The 14,623-nt window shown below is 39.4% G+C and overlaps 1 protein-coding gene across 14 annotated transcripts in view; it reads right to left on the bottom strand.

Moving 5' to 3' along the window:
• Positions 1-14,623, bottom strand: part of LOC127194577 (phosphatidylcholine translocator ABCB4) — a 258,699-nt gene that overhangs the window by 243,414 nt on the left and 662 nt on the right. For all 14 annotated transcript variants that reach the window (XM_051152051.1, XM_051152047.1, XM_051152046.1 and 11 more), the window contains exon 2: positions 5,363-5,522. In XM_051152051.1, coding sequence (XP_051008008.1) covers positions 5,363-5,522 — 160 coding nt within the window. The remainder of the gene's footprint in view (positions 1-5,362; positions 5,523-14,623) is intronic.

Below are 14,623 nucleotides of genomic sequence, written 5' to 3'. Positions count from 1 at the left end.
ACAAAATACGTTTTTCCTTAGTATGATTACAGGTTGAATATATCACATCTGAATATTCCTTATATAAAATGCTTAGGACAAGAAGTATTTCTGGTTTCAGAATTTCTCAGTCTGAAATAATTCTATCTGTGTTCCTAACACCACCACTAATCTGAAAGTCTTAAATCCAAACTGAAGCCTGATGTTTAAAAAGTTTCAGACTTTAGGACAATTTTAGAGGTGTTCAGTCTGTGTTATTATTTTTAATTTCATCAAAAAGAATTTACACAAATGCTCTTCGGCTATTGTGGCTTCTGAATCTTGAGTTATTTTTTACACAGTTTGAAAAGAATAAAAACTCAGAGTCAAAATTGGCTCTTGCTCACATCTGCAATTATGCCATATAGTTAATATCAAGGACTACTGGCCAAAACAATAGCAACAATGAAGCACACTTGGACAGTGTCATTTGTGGGCAGGGGAGGGGGCTGAGAAAAGTCAGCAATTCTCTAGGTTATAATAGTTCTATCAGCCATTGGCGTAATTGGAGGCCAAAGCTAAACTTTGAGCCTTGACTACCGTGTTGTCTTCTGACTGCTGCAACCCCGTCCTCCTTACTCTTACTCTTCAACCTCAGCTCTCCTTCACTGGTTCTCTACACTCTCCCCTCTTTCCTATATATTAGTGTCTCCCAGAGTTCCACAATCCATGCCAGGGTGAGCATAGCCATTTCTACAGCTTCTGTCACTTCAAAATCTGTATCTGGAGATGCCCAAACCTGTCTCATCTCCTTTTAATGCTCTGAATCCCCAACAGATTTTTTTTTATGTTTTAGTGTTTGATAAATTCATATATGGGGATAACATGTTTGATAATTTCATATAAGGAGAAAATGTGTTTTCATCAAATCTGTCCCAGTTTCTCCTCTCTAATTTCTTCCTTATTCCTCCTACCACTCTTCTTCTAACTTCATGTACTCTTTTTAAAAAGCCACTGAGCACACTTAGTGCCACCTGTAGGACCATCTACTGGAACATAAGTAGCCGCTAAAGGCTCACAGTCCCAGTGAAGACTGACTCTTCCCACCCAGAAGCTATCAGTTACATACTATTCTTCAGTTGGGGTGGGACTTGGTGGGCCCCTCGCATATCTATGTTGGGATTTTTTACTGTCTTCATCTTACATAGTTCTTGAGCATGTAGTCAGACTGCACTATCCTCGATTGTAACAAAACTTTCCTAACTGATCCTTCCACCCAGATCATGACGTTCATGTTGTCATCACATCTCACCTTTGGAAATAACAATATAATCCTTATATTTCATTTAAAATCTTCAGTGATAGTTCACACTACAAAAAAGGTTAAAATTTGTGACATATAACTATATTTATCAATTTGAAATCTTTCCACACTCTACACTATGCACTAGAAGTATCTTTTTGAAACTTTCACCATGATCTTCTAGATTTTTTTAACCCCATATCTTTCTTCTCATTCTAGGAGCTATGGAACTATTCAATCACTGTTGCAGCAGAGACCTGCTGTCATAAAAAACAAACAGGACACATGTAGTTTTCTTGTTGGCTTTTGTGTGTCCAAACCCTATTCCCTTAAGGGCTGGGATGGAAAATGACCACAGCCAAATACCATTTAAATTCCTGGGACAAAGCTTCACTTTTTATGACTCAAAAATATTTTCTTTGTGCCTTAAAGAGACAGAAGTAAACTAATTTCCATTTTTAAAAACTCATGTGACAATATGTGGAGAACTGGACAAAACCAGGCAGGAGTAGGAGCATGCCAAGAAGTTAGGAAGATAGACTTGTGTATGAAAAACACCTTGGACTTGAATTACACCTGGGGTTAAGGCTGGACTCTCAAGGCTGGAGCTTAGCATTGAAAGGAGTAGAAGAAGAACAGGCTGTCAGAGAGACACCAGGTCTGGGCTCCTTTCTATTCCTTTTGATTTGGGCTCTCTTTGAGACACTTTTCCTGGTGAGTTTTTATGATGGTTATCACTTACCTATAGGGTATTCTGATTGAAAAGGCATAGTAAACTATAGACATATATGATGCACAGGCCTCTTCTAGCTCTAAAACATTATGATTCCAGATTTCCAAGTATTCCTGAACAGAGAGCTCCATCAACCACAAGCAAGAGGAACTTGATCATTTGTTGAGATGATCTACCTCCCAAACATCTTTCTAGATGGGAGCATACCCTCAGCACAGCAGGCTTATTGCCAGTGATACAATGATCCAACAGCCATAATCTTCCACCTGTGCTGCTTTCCCCTCTAAACACTTGTGCCTGTTGGCTGCCCTGCCGGCTGCTCTGACTCTGCCACTTTCATAATGGCACTGGTCCTAACCTCAAGACTTAATCATGCTCCAAAGCCATTGCCTCCCAAGACCTGTTCACTAAGGATTAGAATGTCCTCATTAGTTTTGGAAGACATAAGTGCTCAGACCTTAGCACTGCCGATCCTTACATCTGAATTGGCTTAGTTAGTAAGGAGGAGTACTTCTGTCAGAAGAGACCACTTGTGTCCTTAAAGGGATCAGAAACAATTCATGTCTGGGTGATGGAGAAGTAATAGAAGCAATAGAAGCCATAATAGAATTGGAAAGGAGACTACTAAGTAAAATATTAGTGGTATGGTTTGGTCAAACCATAAAGTGTCCTCTGAAAATGTCTCAGGTTTTGTTGGCGGAAATGAATGGATCATGATAGCCCTAACCTGAGCTGTGGATTAAACTGCAGATGGGTTCACAACATGATGACATTCTGCGGAGAGGATGGAAGTTTTAGGGATGGAAAATAATTGGAAAAAAACCCTGGAAACAGTCATTGAGATCATGCCTTTGAAGAGTATCTTGGCCTTGGGCTGGCTCTCTCTCCCTCTAGTCTCGTGTGTGTGTGTGTGTGTGTGTGTGTGTGTGTGTGTGTGTGTGTGTGTGTGTGTGTGTCTGTGTGCGTGTGCGCGTGCGTCCCTCCACCTGACACCATGGGGTGAACAGACCATCTACCACATGCCCTCTTTCTTACATAATTTCCACTTTTCCTCAGTTCTAAAGCAACTGTTTCAACTTTGAATAAAATCATTGAAACTGTAGGTAGAAATAAATTGGAAAATCCCTTCCCTTATTTAAGTTCTTTCTCGCAGGTGTTTGCCACAGGAAGAAAAGCCGATGGATATACTAGACTCAATTTAGTGTTGCTCATAAGAAGTCAGTTCTTCTAACGTCAAGAAGTTATGTGAGACTCTTGTCCCAAACTCGGTCAAATTTCAACACTTGACTAATTTCTTTATTGAAGCTAAATCAACCACTGTCCCTTTGTACTGTGTGAACAGCATAGTTAGTTACACCTCTCACCCTGTTAAAGCCATGCTTGTATTCAGATTTCACAAAACACTGGGTAAGGTTTTGTCTGCCGAGCTACCAGAGAACCCTGAGACATGGAAGTACTTCACTACAAGCTAATGAGATAGCCAACTCCACAGCTTGCTATAAAATATAGCATTTACAGGAACTAAAGAGTTCAGAAAGCATTGAGGACTTTCCTTGGGTGAATATTTCAAAGGAGATATGACAGTTGAGTGTTGACACAGAATATTTTTACAAGATATCTGAATATCATAAAGGCAGGGGAAAGCATATAATTTTTACATTACTCAAACAATACAAAAAAATTCCCTGCTCAAATCATTTTCTGTATGAACAGAATTGAAGTAGCCCAATGTCAGGTAAGCTATGGGTTCTTTGGGATGACAAAGAAATAGTTTCCAGAACCCATGACAAGTATCAAATATTCCAAAAATGTCCCTATTGGTGTTTTATGACTATTTCTAGAAAAATGAATTCATTGCATGCACCAGAGACTTAAAATTCAGATGCTGACATGCAAAGCCCTGGGTTTAATTGCTGGCATCAAATAAAAAGAAAATTCCAAATGTTGATGGGTCACTGTAAGCCAAAAAGTATCTATGTGTTTCTGAGTACTAGGAATTGAACCCTAGGAGTCATGCCTGGTAGGTGAACACTCTACCACTGGGCCACAGCCTGATCCCTTCTTAACATTTTTCCCACCTGTGCGGAAACTGAGCCATAAGCCTTTGAGAAGTTTCATTTAACTTAGTTCATTCAATCTCTGCTTGACTGGGGTGTCTTTCAGATTGAAGAGTGATGCTATTAACCTGTCTATGGTGGAACTAATACCCAACTCAAGTATGTACCATACAAATTCCTTCAATAGACCATTCACTTTCTTGCTCTCATCTCATTTCTTATGAAACAGGTTTCTTACTTTCAACATCATGAGAAAATTGAATTGCAAGACCCTCCTCACCACACTTAGACTTTTTGTGGTTTCAGTTTCCTGAAGTCAACCATGAGACTGTAATATCTCACGTCATTACAAGAGGAAGGGGGTGAGAACAGCACAGTAAGGTATTTTGGGAAAGAGAGAGAGACCACATTCACATAGCTTTGAATGTAGCATATTGTTATATTTATTCTATTATTGTTCTCATTAATCTCTTACTGTGAATTATAAATTAAACATTACCATGGATATGTATGCATATGAAAAATATAATATATGCAGACATCTGTACTTTGCATAGTTCTGTGTCCATTGGAAGAAGTCACTGGCAAATGAAAGGATCTGCTGTCATCAGAACTTTCTCACAGTCCACCTCCACCTTTGGACTCTGACATTAATTATTCTCTACCTCTTCCTGGTTTTGAGGATGAACTGTTGCATCTAGCTTATGCAAACATCCACTCCTGCACACTGGATCTGATCCTTTCTCCCAAATCCTTTCTAAAAAATCTCTTTACACTTTTTTTGGCTCCCTTTCTCCATTGCTGGATTTGTTCCCAGAGAGCCCAACCTAGAACAATGTACTAAACACAGTTGCTGGCAGTTGCTGCCAACGAAGTCTACTGCACTTCCATCTCTCTCACCTTGAGAGCAAGTATGCTCTTCTAGGTTCTCAGGTTAAATCCTTAAGGATCATTCTAGACTCTTCTCTTACATGTATAGTCAATCTACCACAGCCTCTCACAACTGCCTCACCTTCCCATTCATGGACCTGAGGAGATTCCTATACTTCTTCCTGAAGCTTTCTTGGATATATCTGACATCAGAGATCCCCTCGCTATTTCTACATGCCTCTGTCAGCACTTGCACTGGTTGTTCTAATGCTTGTACCATCTTCTCAAGCTCACTACAAGGATGAGAGGAGTCCACAACTGTTCACCACCCAGACCAGTGAATGTTGGCTTGTATCCTTCTTAAGACCCCACAAATAATTACTTTAGATGAGTGATTTTTGTAAGTTTCTGTCACAACTGGTACCATAGACAAATACTTACTTCCATTAGTATAGTTTGGCAGGTTGTTTCCTACGTTTGCAAAGCTATCTGTCATGTCTCCAAACACCAGCATCATAAGCGGGAGTGCAACTCCATGGATAATGGCAGCCAGAGTTCCCACCAGCATGTACAACTTGTCCAGCCAACCTGCATAGCGAAACTACAAAGAGGAGAAAATAAAGCATGGACATCAGTATGTTCTCATAAATATTTTCCTCTACATCCAAAACCTCTCTCAAATTCAAATATTTTGTCAGATTCCTAGCTACTAGTCTAAGCTACCCTCTTGCCTTTAGCTCTTTGCCCTCTATTCTTTTACTACAATAACTTAATAAAAAGTGGGCATTTGACTCATTTATTGAGCTCTGTCTTAATTCTTTATATTGGAGTAGTGCGTCTTCTCCTTTTACACAAGAGAATTATAAAGGTTGTTAATGAGATGATAGCAGAGATATCATAACTACTTTTCTAGTTTCTAAGGCTAGAGGCCACTTTTTATTTCATGGAAAAACCCTAAATGCCACCCCACCCACACACCTGAAGACACCATGGAAGAAACATTTCACTACTTTTTAAAATTGTCTTTGTTGGTTTGGTTTGGGTTTTGGGTTATTGGGTTTTTTGTTTTGTTTTGTTTTTTGTTTGTTTGTTTGTTTTGAGACTGGGTTTCCATGGCTTTAAAATTGTCTTTGACTAAAGATCTGTTGCACAGTGGAGTTGTAATATATGCAAAATAATTTCCAAATAATTCGGAAAAGAAAAATGATTAATTGGATGAGTATTTCCTAAGAACATTTTCCTTAAGGCTAAAATATGATCATAATGAATGACTAATGCAGATTAGCACCAAGTCTCTAACCATAGACAAGACACAGGAGGAAAAAGAAGGCTTATCTGAATCCAAAAAAATGATGGGACGAAGCATAATGTAAGAAAGGGTAAGTAAGCCCAGGGCCCATCTAGAGGACAAGTCATTCTTCTAAATGACTCAAGAAACTGGTGAGGAGCTGAAATAAAAAGTACAATAAAATGAAAATAGAAAGTGCCAAGCTAACTGCAAGTCTGTAGACAATCCCTAAGAAAAGTGGCTGTCATATGATGCACCATCTAGCTACAGGTAGCATGTTGATAATTATAGGAGGAAAACTAGGTTAAAAGTCTAGGCAGGAAATGAAAGAAACTGAAGACCAGGGATCAGGCAATGACACCTAAGTAGGGATGGCAGTCTATGGACAAATTTGGAAGCAGGTGGCTGTCGTGTGTATACATGCAGCTGCAGGCAAAATCTTTTTAGTTCAGGGAGGATACTGGGTAAAAAGTCAGCTCTGTACAGGAAATGTAAACCAAAGTAAAGATCAGGAATCTGGGAATATAAAAACACGCAGAAAAAGAAACCAAAGTTTTAGAGCTTATATGTACTTCAGAAGGAGTCAGAAGCAATACTAAAGTTACTCACTAAGTATTAAGTGAGTTACATGCATACCAAGTGAGGATAAGCATTGAAATAACAAGTGGAGAAACAAGGAGTGAAAGAGCTCTAGGCACTCCATACAGCAGGAGCCTAAACAAAGACAATTTTAATGAAACAATTAGTGAAGCTAAGGCATGGTGTAAAATAAGATCTAATATTATAGCTCCTAGGTATTTGTCTTTAAATTATATCTTGATACTAAAAATGTAATCGAATGAGATTAAGTGTAGGTTAATGACATAACTTTCAAAACATCATCTTTATTTTACAAGCTATACCCCTAAGGATAGAATAGTGTCTGGGTATATTTCATGTTTGACTGGACCACAGTCTAAAGGTTTCCAATATATTCTTTATTTTGTCTGAGCAACTACCTTCTTCCTTAAAAAATAGAGAAAGGAAAAATTAGGCTATGGGAGTGGTATACAAACTGTCAGCATTTTAAACAAGTGATCAGAGAGTACCATAAATAAAAGGGGAATACCTTGACATTTGATATTTTTAGAGTCATGAGTCATAAAAGATACAACATTCCTCTATTTAATTTCACTTTTTTTAAAACTAAAAGTGTTTCATCTGAATGGACTAAAACATTTAGATGTTTTATTATTTTAAGAGAGTATTGTTTATTTTGCTAAATAGGGTAAATATATTTTATGGGAAAAGTTTTACAGGCAACACTTTGAAATTCATAAAATGAGATGGCTATATATGAAATACCTTGAAAGCTGTGGGTGTTGCTGAAACCTGACACGGCAATGTGTTAATAATTATTAGCAATACATGATGGGTATGTGAGTGTGGAGTTTCCTATTCCATCCTTTTATGTTTGAAATTTTACAGAGTAAAACTTGGCAAAGAGAAAGGTGGCTTCCAAAACAGAGAGATGTATTTCTATTCATCTCAGACAGGAATGAGTGAGCTGAGAATGAGTACAGACACAGATATTTTTCTAGTGATAGGAACAGAAAGACGAGTCAGCTTTTTCTTGTTTCTTTGCGACCTGAAAGAAAGGGTGAGATCTAAGGAAAGCAGTCAGATACAACTTACAGTGTTGAGTTAGACGAATGCCTCCATCACCTGTGTCAAATTTATAATTAATTAGGAAAGAGATGGGGGAGTGGGGGGGCAACTAGAGGCCCTCTTAGTAACCTTCACTCTGGCAAGGAATATTTCAAAAGATGGTGTATACAACTGTAGGAGCCAGAAGCCTAGGGAATCTGTTACGATGTTGCCTCCTACAAATCACTGGGAAACTTTACTCACAGTAACTCAGGAAGACCTGTCGAAACAAGGTCCTAACAAGGACAACACCAATAAAGATGCTAACATGGATGGAGAAAAGTTTTGTCTCCTGGAAAAGAACACCAGGAAACTAACAACTGTGGAGAGAGGGAGAATTAGTCTTTATTAGGTATGAACCCCAAGTTGGTTATCCAAAGCCAAGTGGTCAGTCCTGAAACAATATACATCGAAACAACACTGAGTGGACTCAGCGGGTTGTGCATGTATATTGATGCATAGATAATCAAGTAAAAGGAGGCCAGGAATACCTGGAGGTGGCAAAGAGAATGGGAGTGGGTGTGTGCGATGTAATTATATTATAATTTTAAATTTTTGAGCCTCAGTTTTGGTATTTATAAAATGAAAAATTAATACAGCTGTTACAAAGATTACAATGTAATGCAGAAAACTTTTATCAAGAAGGTAGTATGAAACATAAATGGTCCATTACTACAGTTGGTTTGCAAACATAAAAATATGGATTTTCAGGCCCTTCCAGTCAAAGGATAAGAAGACAAAATTGTAATATTTCAGGTATAACATAAGACTGGATAAAGGTATTAACTATAGTTGAAGGCCTTTAAAATAAAAAGGAAATGAAAAGTGTACAGCTAGAGGCTGGTAGAAAAGGCAGAGAAGGTAAACCATGAACACAAAATGAAAGTAACTGGCATTGAAAGCTGAAGGTGAATCATCGCAGGAAAAAAGTAGAAAGCACAGATAGGACAGTACCTTAGATGACATTGACAGTGTGGATAGAAATGTGGGGACCCCCAGTGGCACTCACAGGAAGGATATCAGGCTATCAAGAAGAGACTTGATACCATATGATCATATAGAGGGGGAGGAGGTCCCCCTCAGTCATAGACATAAGGGAGGGAATAGGGTGAAAGCAGGAGGGAGGGAAAAACGGGAGGTTACAAGGGATGGGATAACAATTGAGATGTAATATGAATAAATTAATAAAAAATAATAAAACTTTTAAAAATAAAATAAAATAATAAAAAAGAAATGTGACCTCACTGTAGCCCCTGAGTTGGAGAGGAAGATCAGTGAATTCATCCACTCATCAACATTTTAAATGTGTTTAACGAGATAGAATAAGGTTTTCATTTGGTTCTAAGTACTGGCAATAATAGTGGCTAACAGAGGTTGCTTGTCTGTAGAAAGCTTACACTTCACACAATTGGTAATAAGGATTAGACATGGTCAATACGCACTCTGTATCCAGGGACCTATTAAGGCTCTAGGCACTGTTCTAGGCCCTATAGAAGCAACAGTGAACAAAACATAAAATCACTCCACTCATGAGCACACACTGAGGGCGAGGAGGAGTGTGAGGAGTGAGGAAGTGGTTAAGCATTTAGAGGATGCAACTTCAGACTCAGATGGTGACTGACAGGGTCAGTGAGTTTAGACTGGCTGGTCAGGGTACATCTCTCTGAAACGATGCAGTTCATCATGCGGGGATCTCTAAACAAAGCATTCAGGTAGGAAAAGCACGAACGAGGATGCTTATGTAGACACAAGCTTGGTATATGTTAAAGAACAGACACTAGGATGAGAAAAGAGTGGGGAGAAGATTTGTCTGTAATTGATTCATAAATAAGAGAGGTCATAGCATAAGTGGCATGTATATTAGGAACAGCTTAGTTTTCACTCCAAATTTCCCCATAAGTAGAAAAGAAAAAAAAACATTATTACAACCCTTCAGTAGGGAAGAAAAGCAGCACAATACTTGAAGGAACAGACTGAAACAATCTCACGTGACTCTGGCAGGCAGGTCTTGAGAAGTACAAAACCAGAGACTGGGTGCTAGAAGAGAATAAAAGCGTGCTAGGAATGAGAGACAAAGGAATGTCACTCTTCATGTGCACAGTCTAACCCTGGGATGCTGTCTGTGAATACATCTTCTGACATGGTAAAAAAGAGTGCAGATGTTAGGGAGTTGGGGAAGATTATCCTGGGACATCCAGGTAGAGCCACTGTAATCATAAAGATACTTCTAAGAGGCAAGTAGGTGCTCCGAGGCTACAGTGATAAAAGGAGAAGACACAGGTATGCAAGGACCGCCCGCCCCCCCAGGAACTCAAAATGGGAAGGAAACAGATTCTTACAAAGAACCTCCAGGATGAATGTAATCCTCCTGACACCTTGATTTTAGTTCACCCCAGAACTGCAAGAGGATAAATTTGTGGCAGTTTACTGTCTAAATTACCGTCTAAGGTACTAACTAACTAATGGCATTTTCTGTCAAAAAGAGAGATAATTTAAAGAGAGCAAACTTTCCTTAGGAGGAATCAGAAGCTCTAATTGAAACTGATAGACTTGAACTCATGACTTTATAGACAGAAGCCATCGCAGGAAAAGAGAACCAAGGTCCTCACCCATAAGTATGACTTACAAAGGCAGAGTGTGGGTGGGGGTGTTATAACTGAGTAAAAGAAAACAGAGTCTGGGCTGATAAGGCTACTGATATAGAAGGATGTCTGGAGCATAGTTAAGTGAAACTGACCAAGGAGGAGTTCTATCAAATGGTAAAGAATATCCTTGTAAACGATAGAAGAGAGAGAAATGAGAAAGCATTTTGCATGAAGATCAAAAATACTTTGAAAAAAATGTCTATATAGAAGCAGATGGGTGCCAACAGCATCAACAATTCAGGGGATAAAGGATTGAGAAAATCCCAAAGGGAAAAAGTGACACAAGAAGCCAAAGAGGTGGGAGAAAACCACACTGTGTCATCATAGAAAGAATTTGGCGGCCAGAGGCAAGAGCAGCTTCAAGGTCAGACAGAGCTTTCAAATGTCCACTGAATTGAGTAAGTGGTAGGGGTAGAAACCAAATTCCAAAACATTCAAGCTAATTGGCAACAAAGATTTTAGAGAGACTGGGGATATGGAAGAAAAGGGATGGTAATAGCTATGCAGCAGGCACTAAAGAAGGCAGAAGAGGTGGGAACCATTGTTCAAGTAAGTGATGTGTTGGAAGAACGGGGCTGGGTGTGGTGGAGCACACCTACCCTCTCATTACTTCTACTAAGGTGGAAGGAATATGTTAGTTTCAAGGCAGTGGTGGCTTACATAGCAAGACTTTGTCTAAAGAAAAAAAAAAAAAAAACACCACAACAAAACTGAGTATCTTTAACATGAAAAACAGGAGGGAACAGATCCAAGTTTGGGTAGGTTTGTAAGATTATTACTGTTATAAAGGTCAAAGAGTGGTTACAGGATGAGTAAGAAAATCAGGAGTGGGAAGAAGACACTAAGCCAGGTGGCAAAGTCTTCAATGACCAGATGGTCATAAGATAACAGCATTAACAAAGAACTCTTCAGATTCAGGGAGGTTACATTTTAACCAGTCCTAAGCTATCATAAACAGTTATAGGTTGGGTTGGTTTTTGTTTTTTTTTTTTTTTTTAAGACAGGGTTTCTCTGTGTAGCTCTCTGTAGACCAGGTTGGCCTCCAGCTCACAGAGATCTGCCTCCCAAGTGCTGAGATTAAAGGCATGTGCCACCACCATCCAACTCCATTACAATTTTTCAAATGAATAGTTTACTTGCGTATGTGGGCAAAAGCTGGGCCTACCATTATAGCAGTTATGTGGCTCTGAATTGTAGTACACAACTTAACTTCTTAGTGTGCATTTTGCCCAGCTATGCATAAGGGCGAGAGAAGGTCAAACATCACAGGTTAAAAATGAAATAATGCTTAGAAGGTACTGACAAAGAACAGCTTCCTGACACCAACAATTGTCATCTGTTTAGAACTACGATGCACAAGATAGAAAGCTTAGTGTTGAACCTGCCACAAAATACTAACAGTGTGTAATCCTTGAGGAGCTCACTTTGTAGGAATGGCAGACAACTTTCCTTGCTGCTTTCCCACTTGATTTCAAGTTTATTCTGTTTATGTTTCGCTAAGTACTAAAGTGAGCCCTGACATAAAATGTAAGGTAGTGTAAAATTTTGAATGAGGTGTTCACTTGAGAACTATTCTCTCAAGACTGCTAAGGTTTCCTAGTAAACATAAATTAACTCTGGGAGCAGAAAGAGTTCAGAAATGATTTGGAAGACTGCTCAGCATATGTAATAGTTGTGTAGCTTAGTCTTCATGTGGGACTCCTAATGCGGGAGCAGGGGCTGCCTCTGACTCTGCTGCCAGCCTTTGGGACCCCTCCCTCCTACTGGGCTTCCTTGTCTGGCTTCAACAGGAGAAGATGGACCTAGTTCTAGTACAACTTGATACGCCATGGCTGTTAGAGAGAGAAAGCAAATGGACTGCTTGGATGGTTGGTACTTGGTTGGCATCTGGAATGTGGAACTGAGGAGGTTCCATCACTGCAACTGGCAAATGTGGCCAAGTCACAGCGTGGATTATGCTGAATGACTGGCATTCCTAAGAGTCTACAATTTGGGTACCTGCTGGGTAGAAAGTTCCTTAATGATCACCCTCAGTGGGAACCTTGGCCCCATCCCGGAAGCACTCCACTGGCAGACAGCGTTCACCTCTGCTGTTACAGCATCTTGCTGGCAATTGGATGCTTGCGTGGGTAACACTGGAAGCTTGTGTCTGATTTCTTCTGAACCTCATTTCATGTGACTTTTGCCATTACTGATTTTGATTTGCACTCTTTTCCTGTAATAAATCTTGGCTGCAGCTTTTCAAAGAGGTAGCATTGTAGCTAAAGTTTTTTTCCTGAGATTTATTATTGTTAACTGAACGCCCAATCTTAGCTATGAGTGTTGGTAACATCCTGAGTTCTGAGTCTCCGTACTAAGTCACTGGACTCAGAGTTCTTTGAAATCCCCAATACACATGTTTTACTCTTGCCTAGAAAGTATTAATATGCATTGTAATTGTATTAGAATTTTATGCTAAAACCTCCTGATTAGATCCCTGTAACCATAGTTTTTATACAGAGGCTAGGGTCCAGTTTTCTACATCAACACTTTGGGACAAGAGAAAGGCACCTGTATTGGCTAATTTTTGCTGTCAACTGAGAAGAGGGAACCAAAATCAAAGAACTGCCTCCATCAGATTGGCCTATGGGCATATCTATAGGGCAATTTCTTGATTGCTAATTTATGTAGGAAGAGTCAGCCTACGGCAGGAGGTACCATCCCTAGACAGGTGGGCCTGGGCAGTATAAACACAGCATTGTGAGCCTAGGAGAAAGCAGGTAAGCAACTTCCTACCATGACTTCACTTAGTGATGGGCTTTGACTTGTAATGTGAAATAAATCCTTTCCTCCACATGCTGATTTCCATCAGTGTAACTAGAACAACACCCAAGTACAGCAGTTGCTCAAAAGGCTTAGAATACATTCCCTTTATCCTCAACTTACTAGGTATTGGGGTGCAAGAAAAAGCTTGCCCTGTTTCTTCTGTAAAGCTGTAATAAAAGTGTGAACCTCAAAAAATGCTTAGGTATTAAATACGTTTGTATGGTAGGTAATTATAACAATGTCTGACACATATTGTTAGACATGTGGGATTATTACTACTTCACATTCAATTTCTATATTTCTCTCTCTCTCTCTCTCTCTCTCTCTCTCTCTCTCTCTCTCTCTCTCTCTCTCTCTCTCTCTCTCTCTCTCTTCTCTCTCTCTCTGTCTGTGTGTGTGTGTGTGTGTGTGTGTGTGTGTGTGTGTGTCTCACTTTTGGTGCAGTTTGAATTGAGTACTGAGAAGAGTAACTCTACACAGTAGTTAGGGTACATTTTCTGAAATATAAAAATCTCAAGTCTTTAAAAAATTATAACCTATAAACAATAAGTAAACTACAGGCATAAAGCTGCAACTTTCTGTCAGTGGATTCATGGCATGCACAAAAGCCCTGCGTGGATCCCTGGCACCAAACCAAACCAAACAGGAAAACAACAAATACCCAAATAACAAGACAGAACTATGTTGGTATTAAGGTAATGACATAAATTAAATTTCAAGAATAAATCCAACTTTAACATAAAAGTTGCCTCTCATGCAAGAGTATAAGAATGAAATCTTTAAAAAGAAAAAATAAAATCTAAAACAAAAAGCTGTCATTGGGTGCTTCAAGAGTTTTGTCTGTGCTGACCTGTGCAGCATGCCTGCAATCCTAGCGCTCTGGAGGTGAAGACAAGGGGATCTGGAATGTGAGGACATCGCTAACTACACAGGAAGTTAGAGGCCAGAATACATGAGTTCTTTACTCAAAAATCAAACCACTACCAACAGTATTGGCAAAGACAAGAAGAAGACTGGAGACGTGTAACAAAGGAACCACAGCAAGAACAAATGAGGCCAAAGGAAGATGCAGATTGTCTAAGAAGACCAAAGTCCTTGGAGCAAGTCATGAAACTGTTCTCCTACGTAAATCTATCTCTATATTGAATGAACAAACATGCACTTTACATGGCACTTTTCCAGCCCTCCACACTTCATAACATGACTAGTGTGAAGTGAGTGACTTGTAAAGACCAGGGCTCAATTGTTAGAACATTCTCCCCGGTTCCGGTGCCTAGA

Source organism: Acomys russatus, chromosome 10, assembly GCF_903995435.1.
Source record: "Acomys russatus chromosome 10, mAcoRus1.1, whole genome shotgun sequence".
Lineage (NCBI taxonomy): Eukaryota > Metazoa > Chordata > Mammalia > Rodentia > Muridae > Acomys > Acomys russatus.
The sequence above is the reverse complement of the archived record's forward strand: the minus strand, read 5'-3'. Positions and strand labels throughout refer to the sequence as shown.